The sequence below is a fragment of the Callithrix jacchus genome, chromosome 8 (assembly GCF_049354715.1).
Source record: "Callithrix jacchus isolate 240 chromosome 8, calJac240_pri, whole genome shotgun sequence".
NCBI classification, from domain to species: domain Eukaryota; kingdom Metazoa; phylum Chordata; class Mammalia; order Primates; family Cebidae; genus Callithrix; species Callithrix jacchus.
The window spans coordinates 32,398,094-32,425,062 of record NC_133509.1 but is presented as its reverse complement, the minus strand read 5'-3'; the positions used below and the strand labels follow the sequence as shown (position 1 = coordinate 32,425,062).

Here is a 26,969-nt window from a genome sequence, read left to right as displayed (position 1 = left end):
AAAGATTGTGTGGTTGTAGATATGTTGTGTTGCCTCCAATGCCTCTGTTTTGTTCCATTGGTCTATATCTCTGTTCTGGTACCAGTACCATGCTGTTTTGATTACTGTAGCCTTGTAGTATAGTTTGAAATCCGGTAGTGTGATGCCCCCCGCTGTGTTCTTTTTGCTTAGAATTGACTTGGCTATGCAGGCTCTCTTTTGGTTCCATATGAAGTTCATGGTGGTTTTTTCCAGTTATGTGAAGAAAGTCAATGGTAGCTTGATGGGGATAGCGTTGATTCTGTAAATTACTTTGGGCAGTATAGCCATTTTCACGATATTAATTCTTCCTAACCATGAACATGAAATGTTTCTCCATCTGTTTGTGTCCTCTCTGATTTCGTTGAGCAGTGGTTTGTAGTTTTCCTTGAAGAGGTCCCTTACGTACCTTGTGAGTTGTATTCCTAGGTATTTTATTCTCTTTGTAGCAATTGTGAATGGCAGTTCGTTCTTGATTTGGCTCTCTTTAAGTCTGTTATTGGTGTAGAGGAATGCTTGTGATTTTTGCACATTGATTTTATATCCTGAGACTTTGCTGAAGTTGCTTATCAGTTTCAGGAGTTTTTGGGCTGAGGCAATGGGGTCTTCTAGGTATACTATCATGTCGTCTGCAAATAGAGACAGTTTGGCTTCCACCTTTCCTATTTGAATACGCTTTATTTCTTTTTCTTGCCTGATTGCTGTGGCTAGAACTTCCAGTACTATATTGAATAGGAGTGGTGAAAGAGGGCATCCTTGTCTAGTGCCGGATTTCAAAGGGAATGCTTCCAGTTTTTGCCCATTCAGTATGATATTGGCTGTTGGTTTGTCATAAATAGCTTTTATTACTTTGAGATACGTTCCAGCAATACCGAGTTTCTTGAGGGTTTTTAGCATAAAGGGCTATTGAATTTTGTCGAATGCCTTCTCTGCATCAATTGAGATAATCATGTGGTTTTTGTTTTTGGTTCTGTTTATGTGGTGAATTACGTTTATAGACTTGCGTATGTTGAACCAGCCTTGCATCCCTGGGATGAATCCTACTTGATCATGATGGATAAGTTTTTTGATTTGCTGTTGCAATCGGCTTGCCAATATTTTATTGAATATTTTTGCATCTATGTTCATCATGGATATTGGCCTGAAGTTTTCTTTTCTTGTTGGGTCTCTGCCGGGTTTTGGTATCAGGATGATATTGGTCTCATAAGATGATTTGGGAAGGATTCCCTCTTTTGGGATTATTTGGAATAGTTTCAGAAGGAATGGTACCAGCTCCTCTTTGTGTGTCTGGTAGAATTCGGCTGTGAACCCATCTGGACCTGGGCTTTTTTTGTGTGGTAGGCTCTTAATTGCTGCCTCGACTTCTGACCTTGTTATTGGTCTATTCATAGTTTCAGCTTCCTCCTGGTTTAGGCTTGGGAGGACACAGTAGTCCAGAAATTTATCCATTTCTTCCAGGTTTACTAGTTTATGTGCATAGAGTTGTTTGTAATATTCTCTGATGATGGTTTGAATTTCTGTGGAGTCTGTGGTGATTTCCCCTTTATCGTTTTTTATTGCATCTATTTAGTTGTTCTCTTTTCTTTTTAATCAATCTGGCTAGTGGTCTGTCTATTTTGTTGATCTTTTCAAAAAACCAGCTCTTGGATTTATTGATTTTTTGAAGGGTTTTTCGTGTCTCTATCTCCTTCAGTTCAGCTCTGATCTTAGTTATTTCTTGTCTTCTGCTGGGTTTTGAGTTTTTTTAATCTTGCTCCTCTAGCTCTTTCCATTTTGATGATAGGGTGTCAATTTTGGATCTCTCCATTCTCCTCATATGGGCACTTATTGCTATATATTTTCCTCTAGAGACTGCTTTAAATGTGTCCCAGAGATTCTGGCATGTTGTGTCTTCGTTCTCATTGGTTTCAAAGAACTTCTTTATTTCTGCCTTCATTTCATTGTTTACCCAGTCAACATTCAAGAGCCAGTTGTTCAGTTTCCATGAAGCTGTGCAGTTCTGAGTTGGTTTCTGAATTCTGAGTTCTAACTTGATTGCACTATGGTCTGAGAGACTGTTTGTTATTAATTCAGTTGTTTTGCATTTGCTGAGGAGTGCTTTACTTGCAATTATGCGGTCAATTTTAGAGTAGGTGTGATGTGGTGCTGAGAACAATGTATATTCTGTGGATTTGGGGTGGAGAGTTCTGTAAATGTCTATCAGGTTTGCTTGCTTCAGGTCTGAGTTCAAGCCCTGGATATCCTTGTTGATTTTCTGTCTGGTTGATCTGGCTATTATTGACAGTGGAGTGTTAAAGTCTCCCACTATTATTGTGTGGGAGTCTAAGTCTCTTTGTAAGTCATTAAGAACTTGCCTTATGTATCTGGGTGCTCCTGCATTGGGTCCATATATGTTTAGGATCATTAGCTCTTCTTGTTGTATCAATCCTTTTACCATTATGTAATGGCCTTCTTTGTCTCTTTGGTCTTTGTTGCTTTAAAGTCTATTTTATCAGAGATGAGAATTGCAACTCCTGCTTTTTTTTGCTCTCCATTTGCTTGGTATATCTTCCTCCATCCCTTTATTTTGAGCCTTTGTGTATCCTTGCATGTGAGATGGGTTTCCCGGATACAGCACACTGATGGGTTTTGGATTTTTATCCAATTTGCCAGTCTGTGTCTTTTGATTGGTGCATTTAGTCCATTTACATTTAGGGTTAATATTGTTATGTGTGAATTTGATACTGCCATTTTGATGCTAGCTGGCTGTTTTGCCCATTAGTTGTTATAGATTCTTCATTATGTTGATGCTCTTTAGCATTTAGTGTGATTTTGGAATGGCTGGTACTTGTTGTTTCTTTCTATGTGTATGTAGTGCCTCTTTCAGGAGCTCTTGTAAAGCAGGCCTGGTGGTGACAAAATCTCTGAGTACTTGCTTGTTTGCAAAGGATTTTATTTTTTCTTCACTTATGAAGTTCAGTTTGGCTGGATATGAAATTCTGGGTTGAAAGTTCTTTTCTTTAAGGATGTTGAATATTGGCGCCCACTCTCTTCTGGCTTGTAGTGTTTCTGCCGAGAGATCTGCTGTGAGTCTGATGGGCTTCACTTTGTGGGTGACCCGACCTTTCTCTCTGGCTGCCCTTAGCATTTTCTCCTTTATTTCAACCTTGTTGAATCTGACAAGTATGTGCCTTGGGGTTGCTCTTCTTGCGGAATATCTTTGTGGTGTTCTCTGTATTTCCTGCAGTTGAGTGTTGGCCTGTCTTGCTAGGTGGGGGAAATTTTCCTGGATAATGTCCTGAAGAGTATTTTCCAGCTTGGATTCATTCTCTTTGTCACATTCTGGTACGCCTATCAAACGTAGGTTAGGTCTCTTCACATAGTCCCACATTTCTTGGAGACTTTGTTCATTCCTTTTTGCGCTTTTTTCTCTGATCTTGGTTTCTCGTTTTATTTCATTGAGGTGATCTTCGACTTCTGATATTCTTTCTTCTGCTTGGTCAATTCGGCTGTTGAAACTTGTGCATGCTTCGTGAAGTTCTCGTATTGTGTTTTTCAGCTCCTTTAATTCATTCATATTCCTCTCTAAGTTATCCATTCTTGTTATCATTTCCTCGAATCTTTTTTCAAGGTTCTTAGTTTCTTTGCATTGATTTAAAACATGTTCTTTTAGCTCACAAAAGTTTCTCATTATCCATCTTCTGAAGTCTAATTCTGTCATTTCATCACAGTCATTCTCCGTCCAGCTTTGTTCCCTTGCTGGTGAGGAGTTTTGGTCCTTTGTAGGAGGCGAGGTGTTCTGGTTTCGGGTGTTTTCCTCCTTTTTGCACTGGTTTCTTCCCATCTTTGTGGATTTATCCACCTGTCGTCTGTGTAGTTGCTGACTTTTCAATTGGGTCTCTGAGTGGACGCCCAGATTGTTGATGATGAAGTATTTCTGTTACTTGGTTTTCCTTCTACCAGTTTAGCCCCTCCACTGTACAACTGCTGAGGTCCACTCCAGGCCCTGCTTGTCTGGGATGCACCTATAGCAGCTGCGGAACAGTGAGGGATGCTACCAGTTTCTTTTTCTGCTATCTTTGTCCCAGAATGATGCCTGCCAAATGTCAGTCTTTTGGATATAGAGGGGTCAGGGAGCTGCTTGAGGAGACAGTCTGTACTTTGTAGGAGCTCAAGTGCTGAGCTGTGAGCTCTATTGTTCATTCAGGGCTGCTAGGCTGCTACGTTTAATTCTGCTGCAACAGAACTCATTAAAAAAACCCTTTTTTTCTCCGATGCTCTGTCTCGGGGGGGTTGGGGCTTTCTTTGTGAGTGTCCGTTGTGCTATCCTGCCCAGCTAGGAGGCAGTCTAGTCACTATTTGCCTGCCGAGGCTCCGCCCTGCTGGTGTGAGGTTCACCCTGTTGCTGCAGGCTCTGGCCTTCTGCTGTGGTCTCCACCCTGCTGCCACGGGCTACACCCTGCAGCAGAGTCTCTTTGTTGTAGCGGGTTGCCTCGGCAATGGCAAGCTGTGTCAGCAATGGGCGTGTACCTCAGTAGGGGCGGATTGCCTCGGTAATGGCGGACGCCCCTCCCCCATGGAGCTGCACCATCCTAGGTTCAGCTGTGTTCTCAGGGAACCTCTCCACCCGGAGCGTTTGGAATCACCGTTTTGTTTGTCCCACTGCGCTACCCCAAACGCTGTTTCCCTGGAATCTCCTTGGCTGGCTCACTGTCCAAGTCCCATTCAGTCTCAAGTTCAGCCCTCTCAAATCTCAGATTGCTGGTTCAACCGGGCACCCGGACTAGTGCGCTTTGTGTGGAGCGCTGTGTAGCGCCACTGCACTACAGCGGCGGCCACTGGCCGCACTGGCTGCTGGCTGCACCAGCCAGAACCTCTGCCTGGCATCCCACATCTCTTTTATACCTGGGAATTTCCCCGTTCTGTGGGCAACAAAGATCCGTCTGGAAATGCGGCCCTGACTCACCCTCTCCGCGCATTCACTGAGAGCTTCAATCCTGGGTTGTTCTCACCGTGCCTTTTTTTTTTTGTATTTTTAGTAGAGACGGGGTTTCACCATGTTGACCAGGATGGTCTCAATCTTTTGACCTCATGATCCACCTGCCTTGGCCTCCCAAGGTGCTGGGATTACAGGCTTGAGCCACCGCGCCTGGCCTATAAGTCTTAAAAAGTTGAAAGGGTATCAAGTATCTTCTCTGACCACAATGAAAAAAAACTAGAAATCAATAAGAAGAGGAATTTTTGAAACTATACAAATACGTGGAAATTAAACAGTATGTTCCTGAATGACTGTGGATCAACCAAGAAATTAAGAAGGAAATTTTTAAAGTTCTGGAAACAAATGATAATGGAAACAAAACATACCAAAACCTATGGAATACAGAGAAGGCAGTAATAAGAAGAAAGTTTATAGCCATAAGCACCTACATTAAAAAATAAATAAATAGAAACTTCAAGTAAACAACCTAATGATGCATTATAAAGAACTAGAGGTCAGGTGCGGTGGCTCACACCTGTAATCCCAGCACTTTGGAAGACTGAGACAGGCAGATCATGAGGTCAGGAGATCACGACCATCCTGGCTAACACAGTGAAACTCCATCCATACTAAAAATACAAAAATATTGTCCAGACGTGCTGGCATGCACCTAAAGTCCCAGCTACTCAGGAGGCTTAGGCAGGAGAATCGCTTGAACCCAGGAGGCAGAGGTTGCAGTTAGCCAAGATCACACCACTGCACTCCAGCCTGGGCAACAGAGCAAGTCTCCATCCCCCAAATTAAAAAAAAAAACTAGAAAAGCAAGAGCAAACCAAACCCAAAATTATTAGAAGAAAAGAAATAATAAAGATGAGAGCAGAAATAAATGAAATTGAAATGAAGAAAACAATATAAAAGACAAAAAGAAAAAAGTTTTTTAAAGATAAAATCAACAAATATTTAGCCGGACTCCCTAAGAAAAAAAGGAGAGAAGACTCAAATAAATAAAATCAGAGATCAAAAAGGAGACACTACAACCAATATCACAGACATTCAAAGGATCGTTAGAAGCTACTATGAGCAACTACATGCCAATAAATTGGAAAATCTAGAAGAAATGAATAAATTCCTAGACACATAAAACCTACCAAGATTGAACCTTGAAGAAATCCAAAACCAGAACAGACCAATAACAAGTAACAAAAGCCCAGGCCTCTATGGCTTTACTGCTAAATGTTACTAAACATATGAAGAAGGACTAATACCAACTAATATAGTTTCAATATTTGCCCCTACCCAAATCTCATGTTGAATTGTAATCCCTAGTATTGGAGGTGGGGCCTGGTGATAGGTGTTTGGACCATGGGGGTGGATCCCTCATGGCTTGGTGCTGTCCTTGCAAGAGTGAATGCATTCTTGAGAGATCTGGAACAAGAGGAGGAGAAGGAAGAAGAAGAGGAGAAAGAGGAAGAAGAAAAGGAGGAGGAAGAGGAAAAAGAGGAGGAAGAGGAAGAAGAGGAGGAAGAAGAAGAAGAGGAAGAAGGAGGAGAAGGAGGAGGAGAAAGGTTAAAACCATTGTTAAATGGTATAATTTAAGGAGTTTGAAGATTGTTGGCTGCTCCAAAGTACCTCCTGGTTAAATTTGTTTTGGAACTCGAAATCCTCAATTTTATGTGTTAATTCTATTCAATTCAGCAAATTTTGGTTGAGTGCAGGCTTTGTGGCAAATTTAAGTGCTTATAAAGAATTCAAAGCAGAAGATGTCAGACCCTGCCAACCAGAAGATTCCAATATGTAATTAAAATCAGCCCAATAATTAATTTATGAGCAGCTACCTAGGATGTTCAGCCTGACTGACTTTTCAGATTTGAGAGCTGTTGCATAATGAGCAACAGGCCCCAGAAAAATAGAACAGAGAGAGAGAGAGATTTTTTTTTAATTGGCAGTAAATAGACACCATACACTGGAGGTGAAAAAAAATCTCCCAAGATCCATATAAGGCAAGTACTATTATCTTTATTTGAGGGAGAATGAATGGAAAGACAAAAGTTGAGAGTTAAAGTATCCGGTAGGCAAAGAACCTGTAACACAGGCTTCTGTGTAACCATTGCAGTCTATCAGATACCAATTTGTTTTTACTGGGAAAATTATACAAACTTGATGAAAAAAAATCAAGTAGTACAGAAATATAAAATCCTAATTTCTCCCAAATCCTCTCCCAGTAATACCCATACTTTTAAATGTATTATTCATCCTTAATTATAAGCTCAATATGAGAATGTATGAGCATTGTAAAAATGCAAACAATTAGCGGTCTACCAAGTAAAAGTGCAAGTTCCCCTCATCTGTCTCCTCCCATCTCACTCTCCTCCCCTCACAAACCATTGTCAAGGCTTGGTGCATATCTGTCCATAGATATATATGGACATGGTTTGGAAGGTGGGCACTTAAAAAGTATAACTACAAAGACTATTCTTATCAGTTGTTTAGAACTTAACACCCACTAAAAGCATAAAAGGAATCAGAGGTAGCATCACCTGTCAGCTTGGATGCACAAATGGATTAGGTAAATGTTGAAGCCAAAAATCTCTTAATTGTGTGGGAGTGATAGGAATTGGGCATCATCCCTGGGGAAAACTATACCCAGTTACTAAATTACTCGCACAGCCTCCTTTAGGGATGTTTTCCCTTGTAGGTACAGTGCTTGGCTCTTCATCTCACTTCCTACTTAAAACTGCAGAATTCTAACCTGGATATTTTCTATCTTGCCTTGGATTCCATGCAGCACTATTAAAAATCAGCACTCTCCTCCAAATATTCTTTTTCCTTCTTGACAAATGCTTCTCAGCCATGGCTTCCCACTTACCAGTTTGTGGAGCTGACACTTGCTTCTGGCCAGTTAGTGTGGGGTCCTTTCTGGCTGCCCCCTGACACTGTTAGACCTGCTTCCAATCAGGTGCTTTTTATGCTGATTTGGACCTTTATGAACTCTTCCCCTAAAACAGGACTGTGAGGAAACCAGGAATAATTATTTGGTAAAGAATCAGTAATTTAATACAAAATAAACAGCACAAAATGATGAGAGATGTATCCACAGATCCATCATAGACACAGAAGAAGCAGGCAAGGCCACAGGAGTAAACAGAACTTGGTGAGTTTGTGACTGTTTTTGTTTTTGTTTTGAGTTTAGGAGTGGAGGCTTAATAACAGGCAAAAGAAAGAGAAAGGAAAACAGCTCTCTCTCTAGTGAGAGAGGGGACTTCCAGAGGAAAAGGCCGGTTGGAGGCAGATCAGGCTTTAGGAGGCAGTGTCTGATTTACACAGGGCTCACAGATTGGTTCAATCAGGTATGACCTTTTACATAGCATGGGGGGAAGGCTGGCCACCCCACCCTAATCTTATTATGCACACAAACTTTCCCCTTGAACTTCCCTCTTGTCTGCTGCCATTACTATTACTGTTTTAACTGTGGATCAACTTGCCACAAATGAGTTAGCTAAAAGGCAATTTATCATATGTCAAATTAGCCAAAAATCTATTTATCTAATGACCAATTAGCAAAACCTGAGGTGGGACTGCTCTCTGCTCATCCAACGCCCTGCAAGTGTGAGTGGGTGAGGTGGTTCCACTATCTATCCCCAGAAGTCAGGCCATGACAGGCAGGAGGTGGCTCAGTGAGCATATAACTCAGTTTAGTAGGGGGAAGGGAAGGTTCCACAAAATTAGGATCATATCATATATATATATATATATATATATATATATATATATATATATATATATATATATGTGGTTTGCTTATTTTAATTTAATAAAATATTAATACTTTCCATGTCATTTGATACAGAACTGGTTTCTAATTATTAACATTTTTAGGCCGGGTATGGTGGATCATGCCTGTAATCCCAGCACCTTGGGAGGCCAAGGCTGGAAGATTACCTGAGGTCAGGTGTTCAAGACCAGCCTGGCCAACATGGTGAAACCCCATGTCTACTAAAAGTACAAAAAAAATTAGCCAGGCGTGGTGGCACATCCCTGTAATCCCAGCTACTTGGGAGGCTGAGTCAGGAGAATCGCTTGAACCCAGGAGCCAGAGGTTGAAGTGAGCTGAGATTGTATCATTGCACTCCAGCCTGGGTGAAAGAGCAAGACTCCATCTAAAAAAAAAAAAAAAAAAAAAAAAAAAAATTTTTGGACTTTTCTTATGCCTTGTGTTAGGCAGAATAATGCCCCAGAACCTGCAGAAACATTACATGGCATAAGGGATTTTGCAGATGTAGTTAAGGTTAAAGACCTTTAAACAGGCCAGGCGTGGTGGCTCAAGCCTGTAATCCCAGTACTTTGGGAGGCTGAGGCGGGTGGATCACGAGGTCAAGAGATCGAGACCATCCTGGTCAACATGGTGAAACCCCATCTCTACTAAAAATACAAAAAATTAGCTGGGCATGGTGGTGTGTGCCTATAATCCCAGCTACTCAGGAGGCTGAGGCAGGAGAATTGCCTGAACCCAGGAGGCGGAGGTCGAGGTGAGCCGAGATTGCCCCATTGCACTCCAGCCTGGGTAACAAGAGCGAAACTCCGCCTCAAAAAAAAAAAAGACCTTTAAACAAGGAGATTATCAGGGATTATTTGGGTAGGCCCAGTATAATCATGCAGGTCCTTTAAAGCAGAGAACTTTTCCTGACTGTGGTCAGAGGGAGACGTGACTGCAGAAATGGTCAAAGATGCAACAAGCCGGCTTTGACAATGAAGGAACCAGCCATGAATCAATGGATGCAGGCGGCTTCTAGAAGGTAGAAAAGCCAAGGACATGGATTCTCCCATAAAGTCTCCAGAAGGGAATGCTGCTCTGCTGCTGCCTTGATTTTTAGCACCATGAAATTTGTGTTGGACTTGTGGGCTACAGAAATACAAAATGATAAACTGTTTTCTTAAGCCACCAAGTTTTTGGAAATTTTTTATAGCAGCAATAGAAAATTAGTTCATCCCCTTTTTCCAGAATCCTAGACATCTTGGCCTTGGTTTCCAGGAGCTTAGTTCAGTATAAATACTTGCCTATTCAAAGTCAAATCAAGTCAAACTCTTAGTTAACTAGTCTCTGACCACACAGAGCATTCTGAGCACACTCATGTTGGAGTCAGGTTACCATCAGCTGCACAGCTGGGGAAGATAGAAGTTTTGCTGAAGCCTGGCTTGGTCAGGAGCCCTGGTCTTCCCCACCTATCACTGCCACCAACCAAGCTGAGTTAGCCCCAGTGATGTGTGCCCAGCACATTACATGAGAATCACAGGCCTAAACCCTGCCAGTGCTGTCATTTCTGGGTCATTTCTCAGATGCCACACTCCAAATGAGTCAGACCACTCCTGCTCTACCTGCTGTTGCCAGTCTTGAAGAGGGATAAGAGAAACAGGAGGGGCCTCCAGCCCCCAAAACAAAGATGTTGTAAAGTTTGGGCTTTCTTCTTCTTAGTCTGGCCTAAATGCCTCTACAACCTGACCCCAGCCTGTCCATCCTATCTCCATGCTCACCACAGTCATTCAAGAATTCTTTACTGGGTGCCTGCTAGCTCCTCAGCAGTGGGGAAAGTTTTTCTTCTGGTGAGCTCATAGGCTCCGGCTATAGGCTATAAATAGATTATGATACCAGGAAATTAGCCCTATCTGGAGGAAGAGCCTGCAGAAGACCTAGTATCAAGGAAAAGGATGTGAACTTTAGACTGTGATGCAGGTGCCAACAGAGCTGGCTCTTTTGTATTTTGGGTTTTTTTCCCTTGTTGTTTGTCTTTGGGGTATTTTTTGTTTGCTATTTTACAAACCTTATCCACATAACTTTATTTTTTCTAATTATAAAATTTGTGGCCATTATGAAAACTTCAGACAATATAGGTAAGGATAAAGATAAACATTTAAATTACCTGTTATCTATCAACCAAAAGTAACCACTGCTAATGCATTGTTTATTCTTTGTCTATTCATATACAGAAATAAATATGAATACATATGGTTACAAAGATGCAATCGTTGTGCATAGATTTCTCTGCAAACTGCTTTTTATTTAACCATTTATCAGGGACAGCATATCTATTTCTATAATAATAGAGATCTATATTGTTTTTTCATGTGTTCACAGTATTTCATTATGTAAACATGCCATACATTTTTAAAATAATTTTACTGGTAATTTTTGTTTTTAAATTTTAAGGAAACAGATCAATGTTCTGTGTTCTGTAAATGATTTGACAACATTAAAAACGTGAATTTCTTTTATTATACTTTAAGTTCTGGGGTACATGTGCTGATCTTGCAGGATTTTTACATAGGTATACACATGCTATGGTGGTTTGCTGCCTCCAGCCCCTCATCACCTACATTAGGTATTTCTCCTGTTATCCCTCCCCTAGACCCCCACCCCTAACAGACCCCAGTGTATGATGTTCCCCTCCCTTTGTCCATGTGTTCTCATTGTTCAACACCCACTTATGAGTGTTTGATTTTCTGTTCTTGTGTCAGCTTGCTGAGAATGTTGGTTTTCAGATTCATCCATGTCCCTGCAAAGGACATGAACTTATCCTTTTTTATGGCTGCATAGTATTCCATGGTGTACATGTGCCACATTTTCTTTATCCAGTCTATCCCTGATGGGCATTTGGGTCGGTTCCAAGTCTTTGCTATTGTAAACAGTGCCACAATGAACATACGTGTACATATGTCTTTTTAATAGAACGATTTATAAAACCTAATCCTGTATTGAGGATGTTTGCAGTTTTGTCCTATTATAATTCAGCCTATACACTGTGAAACTGCCTCCAGAGTGTCTGTACCAGGTTACCCTCCCACTATAAAATAAGGAGGTACTCATCTCCCCGCACTCTTCTCCTAGCTGGTTCTTATCATCAATTGTATCTCCTTGTTTTACTTTGTATCTTATTTATTTATCTATTTATTTGAGACAGAGTCTCACTATGTTGTCTAGGCTGGCCTTGCCTTATCCTCCTGAGTAGATGAGACTACGGGCACATGCCACTGTGCCCAGCTTTACTTTATATTATTATTATTATTTTGAGAAAGAGTCTTGCTCTGTGGCTTTGGCTGGACTGCAGTAGTGCTGTGATCTCAGCTCACTGCAACCTCCACCTCCCGGCTTCAAGCAATTCTCGTGCCTCAGCCTGCCAAGTAGCTGGGATTATAGGAACATGCCACTACACCCAGTTAATTTTTGTACTTTTAGTAGAGACGGGGCTTTGCTATTTTGGCCAGTCTGGTCTCAAACTCCCAACCTCAAGTGATCTGCCCACCTTGGCCTCCCAAAGTACTGGGATTACAGGCGAAAGCCGCCATGCCTGGCCACAATCTTTTTAAAAGTTTCTTCTACCCAGAAGTTTCTCTGTATGTGTGGTAGTTATAGATTAACCAAAGAAAGTCTTCATATGTGATGTTATAAATAATTGGAGAATTACCTCATTATAAATTGAATGTAGTTTTGGTAGACAAAGTCTCAACTTTTCTCTGTCTATATATGCACCTTTCCTATAATATAAATAGAGGCATAGTTTTGAGAAACAATAACATTTTTGAGGTTTTTATAACCAAATATATTTTAACATAAAATATCAGTTAAAAAAAGTAGTTTTATACACTTAGTCTGTATTCTCTACAGCTCATATTTTTATAATTAATTAAAAATACAAATTTAAATTATTATTGAAATCGGGACAGTTTTTCTATTTGAAAAAGTAAAAAGCATGGTCAAAGGTTTCTCAGTCTCCATAAGGACACAGACATTCTGTGTTAGCAGACATTTGCACTTAACTAAAGTATAGGATGTTTAAAGTAAATGTCAGAGAAAATAGCAAACGTATTTTTATGTTATCTGTCAACAGCATTATGCTAATTTTGACATGGTTACTGATTGTATAATATGTGATATCAAGCAATTGTGAAGGTTCTATTGCTAAAAAGATCTGAGCTTAACATAAATATCTCTTTTCTGAGCTCTTAACATCTTCAAAAACAACAAAAAGAATTTTTACCTTAAAGATTGTTTAAATGACTTTCAAAGGTAAATTTAAGATTACTAGAGAAAAATAAAGGCGTGGTGGCTCAGGACTGTAATCCTGGCAGTTCGGGAGGTCAAGATGGGAGGATAACTTGAGCTCAGGAGTTCAAGAGCAGCTTGGACAACATAGTGAGACTCTGTCTCTACAAAAAAAAAAAAAAGAAAGAAAGAAAAAAGGGAAAAAAAAGAAAAGAAAAACCCAGCCAGGCATGGTGGTGTATGCCTGCGGTCTCAGCTACTTGGGAAGCTAAGGTGGGAGAATCACTTGAGCCCAGGAGGTGGAGGCTGCAGTGAGCTGTGACTGTGCCATTGCCCTCCAGCTTTGGCAACACAGTGAGACCTAGTCTCAAAAAAAAAGTTACTTTGACTTTGTTTATGGTTTTATATTTGCCGTCAGAAATATTAAACTTTTTTGTAGACAAATTTGTCAGCCATCCTTCATGGCCTATGGTTTTGGAGTGATAGAAGGTGCCTTACATTTAAAAAAACATTCACAGTCGGCAAAGCCTGAGTCCTGTCCTCTCGCTCTCCTCCCCAGAAAGCATGAACTTCACCACTTGCTCCACCTTCTCTACCAACTACTGATCCCTGAGCTCCATCCAGGTGCCCAGCTATGGTGTCTGGCCAGTGAGCAGTGCAGCCAGCGTCTATGCTGGCACCGGGGGCTCTGGTTCCTGGATCTCTGTGTCCTGCTCCATCAGCTTCTGGGGCAGCATAGGACCTGGGGGCCTGGCTGCGGAGATGGCTGGAGGTCTGGCAGGAATGGGAGGCATCTAGAATGAGAAAGAGGAGTCTGGCAGGATTGGGAGGCATCCAGAATGAGAAGGAGACCATGCAAAGCGTAACTGACCACCTGGCTTCCTACCTGGACAGAGTGAGGAGCCTGGAGACCAAGAACTGGAAGCTGGAGAGCAAAATCTGGGAGCACCTGGAGAAGAAGGGACCTCAGGTCAGAGACTGGAGCCATCACTTTAAGACCATTGAGGACCTGAGGGCTTAGATCTTCACAAATACTGTGGACAATGCCCACATCGTTCTGCAGAATAGCAATGCAGGTCTTGCTGCTGATGACTTTAAAGTCAAGTATGAGACAGAGCTGGCCATACACCAGTCTGTGGAAAGTGACAACCATGGGCTCCCCAAGGTCATTGATGACACCAATGTCACTTGGCTGCAGCTGGAGACAGAGATCAAGGCTCTCAATGAAGAAGAACCATGAAGTGGAAGTAAAAGGCCTACAAGCCAGATTGCCAGCTCTGGGTTAACCATGGAGGTAGATGCCCCCAAATCTCAGGACCTCACCAAGATCATGGCAGACATCCAGACCCAATATGATGAGCTGGCTCGGAAGAACCAAGCAGAGCTGGACAACTACTGGTCTCAGCAGATTGAGGAGAGCACCACAGTGGTCACCATGCAGTTTGCTGAGGTTGGAGCTGCTGAGATGACACTCACGGAGCTGTGACATACAGTCCAGTCCTTGGAGATCGACCTGGACTCCATGACAAATCTGAAGGCCAGCTTGGAGAACAGCCTGAGGGAGGTGGAGGCCTGCTATGTCCCGCAGATGGAGCAGCTCACTGGAATCCTGCTGCATGTGGAGTCAGAGCTGGCACAGACCTGGGCAGAGGGACAGCATGAGGCCCAGGAGTATGAGGCCCTGCTGAACATCAAGGTCAAGCTGGAGGCTGTGATCGCCATCTAATGCTGCCTGCTGGAAGATAGTGAGGACTTCAATCTTGGTGATGCCCTGGACAGCAGCAACTCCATGCAAACCATACAAAAGACCAGCACCAAACAGACAGTAGATGGCAAAGTGGTGTCTGAAACCAATGACATCAAAGTTCTGAGACATTAAGCCAGCAGAAGCAGGGTACTCTTTGAGGAGCAGGAGGCCAATAAAAAGTTCAGAAGTCAAAATAAAATTCACATATTTTCTTTTAGTATTTTTGAAACTTTTTTATTATTATACTTTAAGTTCTGGGATACATGTGCAGAACGTGCAGGTTGGTTACATAGGTACACACATGCCATGGTGGTTTGCTGCACCCATCAACTCATCATCTACATTAGGTATTTCTCTAATGCTACCCCTCCCTGAGTCCTCAACCCCCACAACACGTCCTGGTATGTGATGTTCCCCTCCCTGTGTCCATGCATTCTCTTTGTTGAACACCCACTTATGAGTGAGAACATGCAGTGTTTGGTTTTCTGTTCCTGTGTCAGTTTACTGAGAATGTTGGTTTCCAGCTTCATCCATGTCCCTGCAAAGGACATGAACTCATCCTTTTTATGGCTGCATAGTATTCCATGGTGTATATGTGCCACATTTTCTTTATCCAGTCTATCATTGATGGGAATTTGGGTTGGTCCCAAGTCTTTGCTATTGTGAACACTGCTGAAATAAACATACATGTGAAATAAACATACATGTTTCTTTGTAGTAGAATGATTTATAATCTTTTGGGTATATACCTAGTAATGGAATTGCTGGGTCAAATGGTATTTCCGGTTCTGGATCCTTGAGGAATTCTTCCACAATGGTTGATCTAATTTACACTCCCACCAACAGTGTAAAAATGTACTTATTTATCCACATCCTCTCTAGCATCTGTTGTTTCCTGACTTTTTAATGATCACCATTCTCACAGGCATGAGATGGTATCTCATTGTGATTTTGACTTGCATTTCTTTAATGACCAGTGATAATGAGCTTTTTTTCATATGTTTATTGGCTGCATAAATGTCTTCTTTTGAGAAGTGTCTGTTCATATCCTTTGCCCACTTTTTGATGGAGTTGTTTGGTTTTTTCTTGCATATTTGTTTAAGTTCCTTGTAGATTCTGGATATTAGCCCCTTGTCAAATGCATAGATTACAGAAATTTTCTCCCATTCTGTAGGTTGCCTGTTCACTCTGATGATAGTTTATTTTCCTGTGCAGAAGCTCTTTGGTTTAATTAGATTCCATTTCTTAATTTTGGCTTTTATTGCCATTGCTTTTGGTGTTTTAGTCATGAAGTATTTGCCCATGCCTATGTCCTGAATGATATTGCCTAGGTTTTCTTCTAGGGTTTTTATGGTTTTAGGTCTTATGTTTAAGCCTTTAATCCATCTTGAGTTAATTTTTAGATGTAAGGAAGGGGCCCAGCTTCAGTTTTCTGCATATGGCTAGCCAGTTTTCCCAACACCATTTATTAAATAGGAAATCCTTTCCCCATTGCTTGTTTTTGTCAAGTTTATCAAAGATCAGATAGTTGTAGATGTGTGGCATTATTTCTAAGGCCTCTGTTCTGTTCAATTGGTCTATATATCTGTTTAGGTACCAGTACCATGCTATTTTGGTTACTGTAGCCTTGTAGTATAGTTTGAAGTCAGGTAACATGAGGCCTCCAGCTTTGTTCTTTTTGCTTAGGATTGTCTTGGCTATACAGGCTCTTTTTTGGTTCCATATGAAATTTAAAGTCGTTTTTTTCTAATTCTGTGAAGAAAGTCAATGATAGGTTGATGGGGATAGCATTGAATCTATAAATTACTTTGGGCAGTGTGGTCATTTTCACCATATTGATTCTTTGTATCCATGAGCATGGAATGTTTCTTCATTTGTTTGTGTCCTCTCTTACTTCCTTGAGCAGTGGTTTATAGTCCTCCTTGAAGAGGTCCTTCATCCCTTGTTAGTTGTATTCCTAGGTATTTTATTCTCTTCGTAGCAATTGTGAAGGGGAGTTCACTCCTGATTTGGCTCTCTGTCTGTTGTTGGTGTATAGGAATGCTTGTGATTTTTGCACATTGATTTTGTATCCTGAGACTTAGCTGAAGTTGCTTATCAGCTTAAGGAGATTTGGAGCTGAGATGATGGGGTTTTCTAAATATACAACCATGTCATCTGCAAACAGAGAAATTTGACTTCCTTTCTTCCTATTTGAATACCCTTTATTTCTTTCTCTTGCCTGATTGCCCTGTCCAGAACTTCCAATACTATGTTGAATAGGAGTGTTGAGAGAGGGCATCCTTGGTCTTGTGCCAGTTTTTGAAGCGAATGCTTCCAGCTTTTGACTATTTAGTATGATATTGGCTGTGGGTTTGTCATAAGTAGTTCCTATTATTTTAAGATGTGTTCCATCAATACCTTTTTTATTGAGAGTTTTTAGCATGAAGGGGTGTTGAATTTTATTGAAGGTCTTTTCTGCAATCTATTGAGACAATAGGTGGGTTTTGTTATTGGTTCTGTTTATGTGATGGATTATGTTTATTGATTTGCACATGTTGGACCAGCTGTGCATCTCAGGGATGAAGCTAGCTTGATCATGGTGGATAAGCTTTTTGATGTGCTGCTGGCCTCATAAAATGAGTTAGGGAGGAGTCCCTCTTTTCTATTGTTTGGAATTGTATCAGGTGTCTGTCAACCCCTGCTGGGAGGTATCTCCCAATCAGGAGGCACAGGGGTCAGGGATCCACTTGAGGAGGCAGTCTATCCCTTAGCAGAGCTCGAGTGTTGTGCTGGGAGATCCACTGCTCTTTTCAGAACTGGCAGGCAGGAACATTTAAGTCTGCTGAAGCTGCACCCACAGCCGCCTGTTCCCCTAGGTGCTCTATCCCAGGGAGATGGGAGTTTTATCTATAAGACCCTGACTGGGGCTGCTGCCTTTCTTTCAGAGATGTCCTGCCCAGAGAGGAGGAATCTAGAGAGGCAGTCTGGCTATAGCAGCTTTGTCAAGTGATGGTGGGCTCTGCCCAGTTTTAACTTCCTGGTGGCTTTATTTACATTGTGAAGGGAAAACCCGCCAACTTAGGCCTCAGTAATGGCAGACACCTCCCCCCTCCCCACTAAGCTTGAGCATCCCAGATTGACTTCAGACTGCTGTGCTGGTAGTGAGAATTTCAAGCCAGTGGATCTTAGCTTGTTAGGCTCTGTGGGAGTGGGATCCACTGACCTAGACCACTTGTCTCCCTGGTTTCACCCCCTTTTCAAGGGGAGTGAACAGTTCTGTCTTGCTGGTGTTCTAGAAACCACTGGAGTATGAAAAAAAAAACTCCTGCAGCTAATGGCCACCCAGTTTTGTGCTTGAAACCCAGGTCCCTGGTGGTGTAGGCACCCAGGATAATCTCCTGGTCTGCGGGTTATGAAGACCATGGGAAAAAGTATATTATCTGAGCCAGATAGCACTGTCCCTCACACCACAGTCCCTCGCGGCTTCCCTTGGCTTGGGAGGGAGTTCCCCGACCCCTTGCACTTCCCAGGTGAGGCAATACCCCACCCTGTTTCTGCTCGCCATCTGTGGGCTGCATCCACTATCTAACCTGTCCCAATGAGATGAGCCAAGTACCTCAGTTGGAAATGCAAAAATCACCCACTTTCTGTATTGCTCTTGCTTGGATCTGCAGACCAGAGCTGTTTCTATTTGGCCATCTTTTCAGCCACCTTTTTTAGATTTTTTTTTTAATGTTTAAATGCTCCATCTAGCATTTACTTTGGCATAAATATGTCTTTAATATAGAAGTTTTACTTTTTTTTTTTTCTGAGACGGAGTCTTGCTCTGTCATCAGGCTGGAGTGCAGTGGCACAATCTCACTGCAACCTCCACCTCCCAGGTTCAAGCCATTCTCCTGCCTCAGCTTCCCAAGTAGCTGGGACTACAGGCACCCACCACCACACCAATCTCATTTTTGTATTTTTAGTAGAGACACGGTTTCACCATGTTGGCCAGGATAATCTCAATTTCTTGACCTCGTGATCCGCCCACCTTGGCCTCCCAAAGTGCTGGAATTACAGGTGTGGGCCACTGTACCCGGCCAGTTTTACTTTCTTTAGCGAAATCTGTATATCTTTTCTTTTATGATTTCTGGCTTACATACTCTGGTTTATTTCTTAGAATGAAATTTCTTGGGAACAACATGAGGAGTGAGCTGGAGTAGGACACACCCAGGTGGCTGGCAAGAAACCCCCCTGAAGAAGTCTCTCTCTCAAGGAAAGGTCCATCATTTTTTTATTCCAGTTCAGCTCAGTTAACATCTACTGAGAACCTACTCTGTTCCAGAGACTGTGTCAAGTGCTAGGGGCTCAAAAGTGAAGACTATTTCTGCTTGCAAGTGGGAGTGTCAAATGTAGAAACAGCATGGCAGCACAGTGTGGGAGGTACAATGAGTAAAAGGCATAAGGATCAATGAGCACACATAAGGGTGCCTGCCCCAGGCTGGAAGGGACGAGAGTATCTGAGAAGGCCTCCTGGAGCAGGTGAAGCCTGAGCTGAGGTTGTTTTTCCCATTTGAATAACCAGAATATTAGAATAAGGCAGTTCAATAAAAACAATTCTGAAATCACCTTCCAATTATACTCTTACTCTGTAACTTCATTTTGCTTATATGACATAATGCACAGCATATTACCTGCTAAGATACATACTTTCTATATCATTGAAAAGACAGAGCTGGGCAGGAAGCTGCCTTAATCATCAACTGAATGTAGCTCTCAGACCAAGGGCAAGAGGTCTCCAGGGTAGGGACAACCTGGTGCGCAGCAATTATGAAAGAAGAATCAAATGGAACCCCAATTTCCCCTTGCAGCTAAAAGCAGTTTACTATTTCTGAAACTCAATCTAAAAGGCAGAGAACTTTAAGATAGGAGACTGGTTGCCCTCTATGAGAGTCAGGGTGAGATTGTAAAGGGCCTTATGCTTTATATAAAGAATGGGACATGAGAAACACTGAGGTATTGTAATCTGGGAGGCATCCAATCTGACAAAAGAACTTGGAAATCATCAGCATGAGATGAGATTGCCCAGGGATGCCAGGGTGCAGACGATTTAACCTTTGGGGGTCCTTGATCCCTTTGAGAATGTGATAAAAGCTATGGATGCTCTTTCCAGAAAAATGAACATCTTGAAAACCACACCAACATATACACCATTTCAGGGGATCCTCAGATTCAGAATCTTTGATATATAGAGGACAGAGAAGTAGCCTGAGGAAGCAGATATTCAAGGGATGGGACAAGATGAAGGGAGCGGGAAAGGGGCCAAAGAAAGATGGCCCAAGAGGTACTCAAAGAACAAGGAGACAAGTGTTGGAAAGCTGTGGAGCACAGAGATCCAAGGAGGACATGATCAGCAGTATTAACGTCCCTGTTGCCACCACTATAATGGAGTCAAAAGCCAGAAAGCAACAGTCAAAGGAATTACATGAGGAAATGGAGATATTTGGTTTGTTGGGTAGAAGAGACATGAAGGGCAGTAAAAATAAGAAATGAAAACAAGACAGAGATTTGTCTCCAAGAAGTGGACGCATGCATTTCTATGTTATACTCTAAGAAAAAGAAAGAGGGGAAAACAGAGAGGCTCAAGACACAGAGAGAAGTGGATGAAGGGCCAAGCATCCAGGAAGAGAGCCTGGACTTGACGAAGAGTAGGGCCCCTGACCTGGGAAAGCAAGGCAAGGAGGCCTGTGGTTGGATATAATTTCCTCCAAGTATGAATTGAAGTGGATCAGCCCCAGTGGCCTCTACTTTCTCCATAACATAAGAGGTGAGGTTGACTGCTGAGAGTAGAGATGAGTTCCATGGAGGACTGGAGGATAATGCCTATCTTTTAGAATCCCTGAAGAGGGATGGAATGGAAATGAAGCTGAACAAGGACAAAGAAAAGAATGGCTCAGCAGGCTGGTGACAGAGCGGTGTCAGTCATGGTCCCAATGGGAAGCAGATGGCACATTCAAGTGGTGTAACTGAGAAGCATATCCAGAAGGGAATATTCACCAAGGTGTGAACAGGGTGAAGGGAAACTGATTAAGGATGGTGAAGCACCCTGGAACTAGCAAGAGTGGGGAGCCATTCCCATCCCCAGACCTCAGGGGCAAGGGGAGGGAGCGGATCCCAGATCCAGAGGGAAAGAGGGTTATTTAGGAGAGGGCTGCCACACTGGCAGTCATATGGCACAGATGCTGACATAATCTGAAGCCAGGCAGTCTTCTCTGTCTCCAGGTTCTGGTGACTGCTACATCCTCTTGTCCCAGTCCCAGGGGATTCTGCTATTACTTGTGGTTTCACTATACTCTTTCTATACTTTTATAAATATCTCTTTATTAGATTATCCAGTTTGAGTACACCATCTATTTCCTGAAGAAAACCTGACATATATGGTTCTTTAAGAAGACTGATAAAATAGACAAACTCTGTAAAGAAGAACAAAAGAGGAGATGAATAATGATAGGAATAAAAAGGGAGACAAAAGGCCAGGCGCAGTGGCTCATGCCTGTAATCACAGCACTCTCAGAGGCCGAGGCAGGTGGATCACTTGAAGCCAGGAGTTCAAGACCAGCCTGGTCAACATGGTGAAAGCCCATCTCTACTAAAAAAATACAAAAATTGGCCAGGCATAGTGGTACACACTTGTAATCTCAGCTACTCCAGAGGCTGAGGCAGGAGAATCACAGGAACATGGGAGGTGAAGGTTGCAGTGAGCTGAGATCGTGCCACTGTACTCCAGCCTGGGTGACAGGCAAGACTCTGTCTCAAAATAAATAAATTTTTTAAAGAGGGTGGGGGAGACAAAGTACAGTTATAGCATGGATTTTTAAATACTCATACTATGAAAAATTTTATGCCAACAAATTTGAAAATTTACAAGAAATGGACACATGGACATATTCCTGGAAAATATATAACTTAAAACTCAAGAAGAAATTGAAAGCCAAACTAGATCTACCGCTATTCCCGAAACAATGGATTAAAAACCTCCCCATAAAGAGTGTTTTATGTAGCATATGTAAATATTTCTAATGTCCTTTTTTTTTTTAAGAAAAAAATTTTAATGGAGATGGGGTCTCACTATATTCCCCAGGCTTGTCTTGAACTCCTGGGCTAGAGTGATTCTCCTGCCTCAGCTTCCCAAAATGCTGGGTTACAGGTATGAACCACTCTAATGTCTTTTTAAAATCTGATCCAATAATCCTGGGTACCTGTATGTACTTCTTATTCTAGGGGAAGCTCTAACAGGCTGTGGGAAGTGTCTGTTTTCTTCACTGTCGTACCCCAAGCCTAGGACAGTCTTGGCTTAAACTTAACATAATTAAATGATGGCAGGAAAGTTAGAACATCTAGGAGATCAGTAGACATATGAGACTTCAGATAAGGGTAGGGGATCTTCATACAAAACAGTAGGTCCCAAGTGAAACTCCAAACAGCTAGGGCGGGGCTGTGATCTTAAAGACTGAGCCCTAGGCCATCTGCTTTGGTACTAGTCAATATCTGAAGTCTCTTGAATGAAAATCTTCATGCAACAAGTTTCTTCTTAAGATCTAGTCTCTGCAACAACCTAATGAATCACTTCTGGAACACTGAAATTCACTATTTGGTCCTTTTGTTAATAGTGCCAAAGTACATTATTAGGAAGTTCCTGAGAGAAACAGCTGAATAACATTACCAAAAAGGCCAGAACCCAGCCAGGTGTGGTGACTCACGCCTGTAATCCCAGCACTTTGGGAAGCCAAGGCGGGTGGGTTACTTGAGGTCAGGGGTTTAAAACAAGCCTGGCCAACATGGCAAAATCCTGTTTCTATTGAAAAAATATATATACAAAAATTTAGCCAGGCATGGTGGCAACCACCTGTAATCCCAGCTACTTGGGAGGCTGAGGCCGGAGAATCTCTAGAACCTGGGAGGTGGAAGCTTCAGTGAGCCCAGATCATGCCACTGCACTCCAGCCTGGGCGACAGAATGAGACTCTACCAAAAAAAAAAAAAAAGCCAGAACCCAATTCAGATAGATATATGAGAAGTTTTTCAGTAACATTTAGGCTACTTTATTTGTTCCCCCAGCCATATAGTTGTGACCTGCAGTAAAACTTCTGAAATATTTTTCTTAAAGGCACCAAGAATCATGGTCTCATCACCATGACAAGAGGGTCCTAACTTTCATTTTTGATGTAGGGAAATTAACTTAGTTTTTATTTTTATTCAGAAGTTTTACAAAGTCATGTGGGTTTCGGCTGAACACAGGATGTGGGCATAGAACCCAGGGCTGCTTGAGGGTTGGATGAGGCTTGGGAGGGTGTTGGGTGGCTATGTTTTCGTTTTTTGTTGTTGTTGATTTGTTTTTACTCCTGAGCTTCTGGTCCAGTTTGCCATTAGAGCAGCCAAGAGGATGTAAGATTGTGTATCTCATGCAAAAGTGTTTTCACCATGAATATCTGACTTTCAGATTCATAAGCGTCCCTCATGAGTCAGATCTGAGTAGCTGACTTAAGCTCACATGACCCAGTGAAGGGCAAGCATCATCAGGTGGACTTGAAGGCTTCAAGTACACTGCCCTGAAGCGCCGGGAACTTGGTTGCTAGGCATCCTCCCCAGGATCTACCCAGGACTTTCCTATCCAATTGTGTTAAAGCAAAACCTAGGGATTAAATAAAATGCAACCTCACAAAGTACCAATGAAGAGTGTGGAAAACAGGAATCCTCTTTTTAAATATCTGCCCCCAAATACCAATCCCAATAAACTATACTGAAAACCATGGATGGCTAAAAATATAGTTTATGTCTTTTCTCTGTTCAAGGATTTTTTAAATCTTAAACTATGTTCTCATACTTCCACCAGGCCCCAATGGTTGGAGGATGCTGGCCCTTTAATGGGTGAGCAGGAGAGGAGCTGGGACTTTTAAAGCCAGGAGCAGCAAACAGGTCCTGGCTGAGGCTGCTATGGATAACTTAAACAGAAAGGACGGCAACAGTCAGGTGGTGAGTGTCAGCAACGAGGCATCACCGCACATGGACGTGATTGTTGGTGTCTGTTGGGAAGTACTTCTCTTTCAGCTCCTAGCCCTGTTCCTCATTTATGTCCCTTTATGGGACAGTTCCTTAGAGCTGAGCTGAGCTGGGAAGGTGGGGGTTTATGGTAGTCTGACATTCCAGGGTCTCTTTCCTTGATACCATGGCCCAGAATTCTCTAATCTTCTTGCTGGGAGGATTCCATGGCTAGGGTGCGATGTCGTCCTTACTGACTGAGGACGGTGCCTCTTGGTCTCTTTCTTGTCTCAGGTTTACCTTCCAGAGGCTGGTAGTGCTCTTTCACTGGAGGACACAGCCAAGAATGAAGTCCAGCAGCCTGCCAAGATGAAATGCCTTGAAGGTATCAACACTCATATAAGGGGTGTTATATAAAATGCCCCAGCGTGCGGAGCTTGCTTGTCTGTTTCACATATGGGCTTGGATGCCCAGAGTCACTGGAAGTTATTCCAAATTCTTTCACTTGCTAATTATATTACAGTAGTTGACTGAGAGGTCACTCTTCTGGGCTTTATTTTTCTCACCAACCTAGTAAAATTGCCAGTAACAACCCAGACAGCCTCATATGACTGCTAAATGAACATATGCACATAAAGTATCTGGCACACAGTAGGGTTAAATTGCAGTGACTTGGGCCAGCTGGAACTTGTTCAAAGAGGCAACAGAAAGGGCGTTGGGTGGGGCAGAGCAGATGGAAAAGGCTGTGCTAGAACCCAATGAAGCAATGGAAGAGGGGATGTGGAAAGTGAAGGTGTTTGGCATCTGCCAGATTCCTTTTGTTTGCTTTTTAAATTCTGATTTATTTATTTAGAAACTGTCTCACTGTGTTGCCCAGGCTGATCTCAAACTCCTGGGCCCAAGTGATTTTCCCACCTTGGCCTCCCGAGTAGGTGGGACTACGGGCACAAGCTACCACACCTGGCTCAGGTTCCATTTGACTTAGTGGGGGATGGTTCAGGCACTTTGGGAGGAGGAAGTCTGAGTTAAACCTACAGAACAGGAGGCGTTATGTTCAAAGGTGGTGCTGGAGATGGCTTATGAACAGAAGTGCTACTGAGTAGCAGCCTCTCTAGACAAGACTCATACCTGAGCCCCCATCTTACCTTCTCCTCTGGCCCACACTTAAACCAAGGGCCAGGTAAGACCTGTGGCCCTTTGGCTCCTGAGGAGGAGCTGGCGTCTGCTGGCCAATTGGAAGAAGAAGAAAATGACGGGGAGGAAGAGGAAAAAGAGGAGGATCTGGACCCAGATCTGGCCCCAGACCTGGAGGAGGAAGAGGAGGAAGAGAATGATCTTGGGGATCCAGCTATACTTGGCATTGTCCATAACTCCCAGGTACCATGGCAGGAGGGAAAGGGAGAGGGTTGTCCTGAACTGTCTGTGTCTCACCGGCTGTCACTAAACATTCCTCTTCTCTTTTCCACCCTTTTCTAAGACAGATTCTGGATTAACACTCTTTTTAAGCCTTGAGCCTGAGTTAGGGACTCTCTCCTTCCCTCTTACCTCCTGTCTCCCACTTTGTTTCTGATGCTGTTCTCACTTTAAAACCAGGTCCTAGCAGAGCTGTGCATCGCCCACAGGCGGTGGCCCTGCTACTGGGGCTAAAGGTGAGTCAACTTTGCCTGATCCTGGGCCCCTGTCTTAGCAGTCCTTTCCTGATATTTGTTCCCTCGGATCCCGTAACTAGTGGAGAGAGACAAGGACTCCCATCTAGGTATGAAGTGACTCACACCTTCCTTCAACCTACTCCTAAGATACAGTAGTGCATGATTTCACTTTCTGCCATTTCAGTTACCCTTGGTCCACTATAGTCTGAAAACAGGCAAGTACAGTACAATAAGGTATTTTAAGAGAGACATTCACATAACTTTTATTACAGTATATTAATGTTCTATTTTTATTGTTGTTCATTTCTTATTGTAGCTAATTTATAAATAAAACTGGCTAGGTGCACTGGCTCATATCTGTAATCCCAGCACTTGAGGATTGCTTGAGGCCAGGAGTTCCAGACCAACCTGGACAACAGAGCAAGATCCTATCTCTACAAAAAAAAAAAATAATAATAATAAATTAGATAGATATGGTAGCACATGCCTGTAGTCTCAGCTACTTAGATGTCTGAAGCAGGAGGATGGCTTGAGCCCAGGAGTTTGAGATAAACTCAAGGTCTCAGTGAGCTGAGATCGCACCACTGCACTCCAGCCAGCCTGGGTAGCAGAGCAATAATCCCAGCACTTGTAATCCCTCAAGTGCTGGGATTACAGATATGAACCACGGTACCTAGCCAGTTTAATTTTTAAATTAGGCATAATAAGAAATTAACAACAATAATCAAAATAGAACAATTATGACAATACACTGTAATAAAAGTTATGTGAATCAGCTGCCATGAGCTATGATTGTGCCACTGTACTCCACCTTGGGTGACAGAGCAAGACCCTGACTCTAAAAACATTTTTTTAAATATATAAATTATCATAGGTATGTGCATATAAGAAAAAGCACTACACACAGGGTTAGTATTATCCAGTTTCAGGCATCCCTTGGGGGTCTTGGGACATATCTCTGATGAGTAAGGGAAGATCACTGTACTAGTCTTATTACTCCCAGGAGAGGAGGAGGGATCCTGGTCCAGTTGACTTTGAATCTGAGGGAGGGCCAAGCTGCCACTGCCCTGGGTGTTGGAATAGCTGGTCTTGCTGCCTTCTCCCACCTCTTCAAAAACACAGGTAAATGTAGAAGACACTACAGGGGCCCATTCGAGCCTGGTTTTTCTTCCCTCCTGTTCCAGAGAGTTCTGCTCAGCTCCCCTGGAGTCAAGGCCCCTGGAGTGCTGGGAATGTCACCTGCCTCCTTGCACATTCTGCGGCAGGTGAGTCTGCTGCAGTCTCCATACTGTGGGTAGTAAGGATTCTATCCATTGTGTTCAGTCTACTCTCAACCCTGGTCTGGAGTTAATGCATCCAAAATGAGGTATGGGTGTGGGAGGTGGGGGTTGCACCTTCATAAAGGAGCTTGGTAAATGACAGACGTGATGTGCCCAACCAGGGGCATGGATAGACACCTTAATATGTGGTATTGGGACAACTGGCCATTTGCATGAACAAGGACAAACTAGATCCCTACTCCTGCCTTAGGCAATCTTTGAGCAGATGCCCAGCCCTTAGC

The 26,969-nt window shown here is 42.7% G+C and overlaps 1 protein-coding gene and 1 pseudogene across 5 annotated transcripts in view; both read left to right on the top strand.

The window, feature by feature from the left end:
• PATL2 (PAT1 homolog 2) overlaps positions 1-26,969 on the top strand; it is a 46,425-nt gene that overhangs the window by 10,834 nt on the left and 8,622 nt on the right. For 3 of the 5 annotated variants that reach the window (XM_054239569.2, XM_002753410.6, XM_054239570.2), the window contains 4 exons: positions 23,614-23,753; positions 24,054-24,144; positions 24,934-25,136; positions 26,593-26,673. In XM_054239569.2, the coding sequence (XP_054095544.1) occupies positions 23,715-23,753; positions 24,054-24,144; positions 24,934-25,136; positions 26,593-26,673 (414 nt within the window). In that variant the 5' untranslated portion in view covers positions 23,614-23,714. Of the gene's footprint in view, positions 1-23,613; positions 23,754-24,053; positions 24,145-24,933; positions 25,137-25,329; positions 25,409-26,592; positions 26,674-26,969 lie in introns of those variants that run through there. The other 2 variants (XM_078334149.1, XM_078334150.1) reach the window with 2 other exon arrangements.
• Positions 13,545-15,010, top strand: LOC144577335 (keratin, type I cytoskeletal 18-like; annotated as a pseudogene).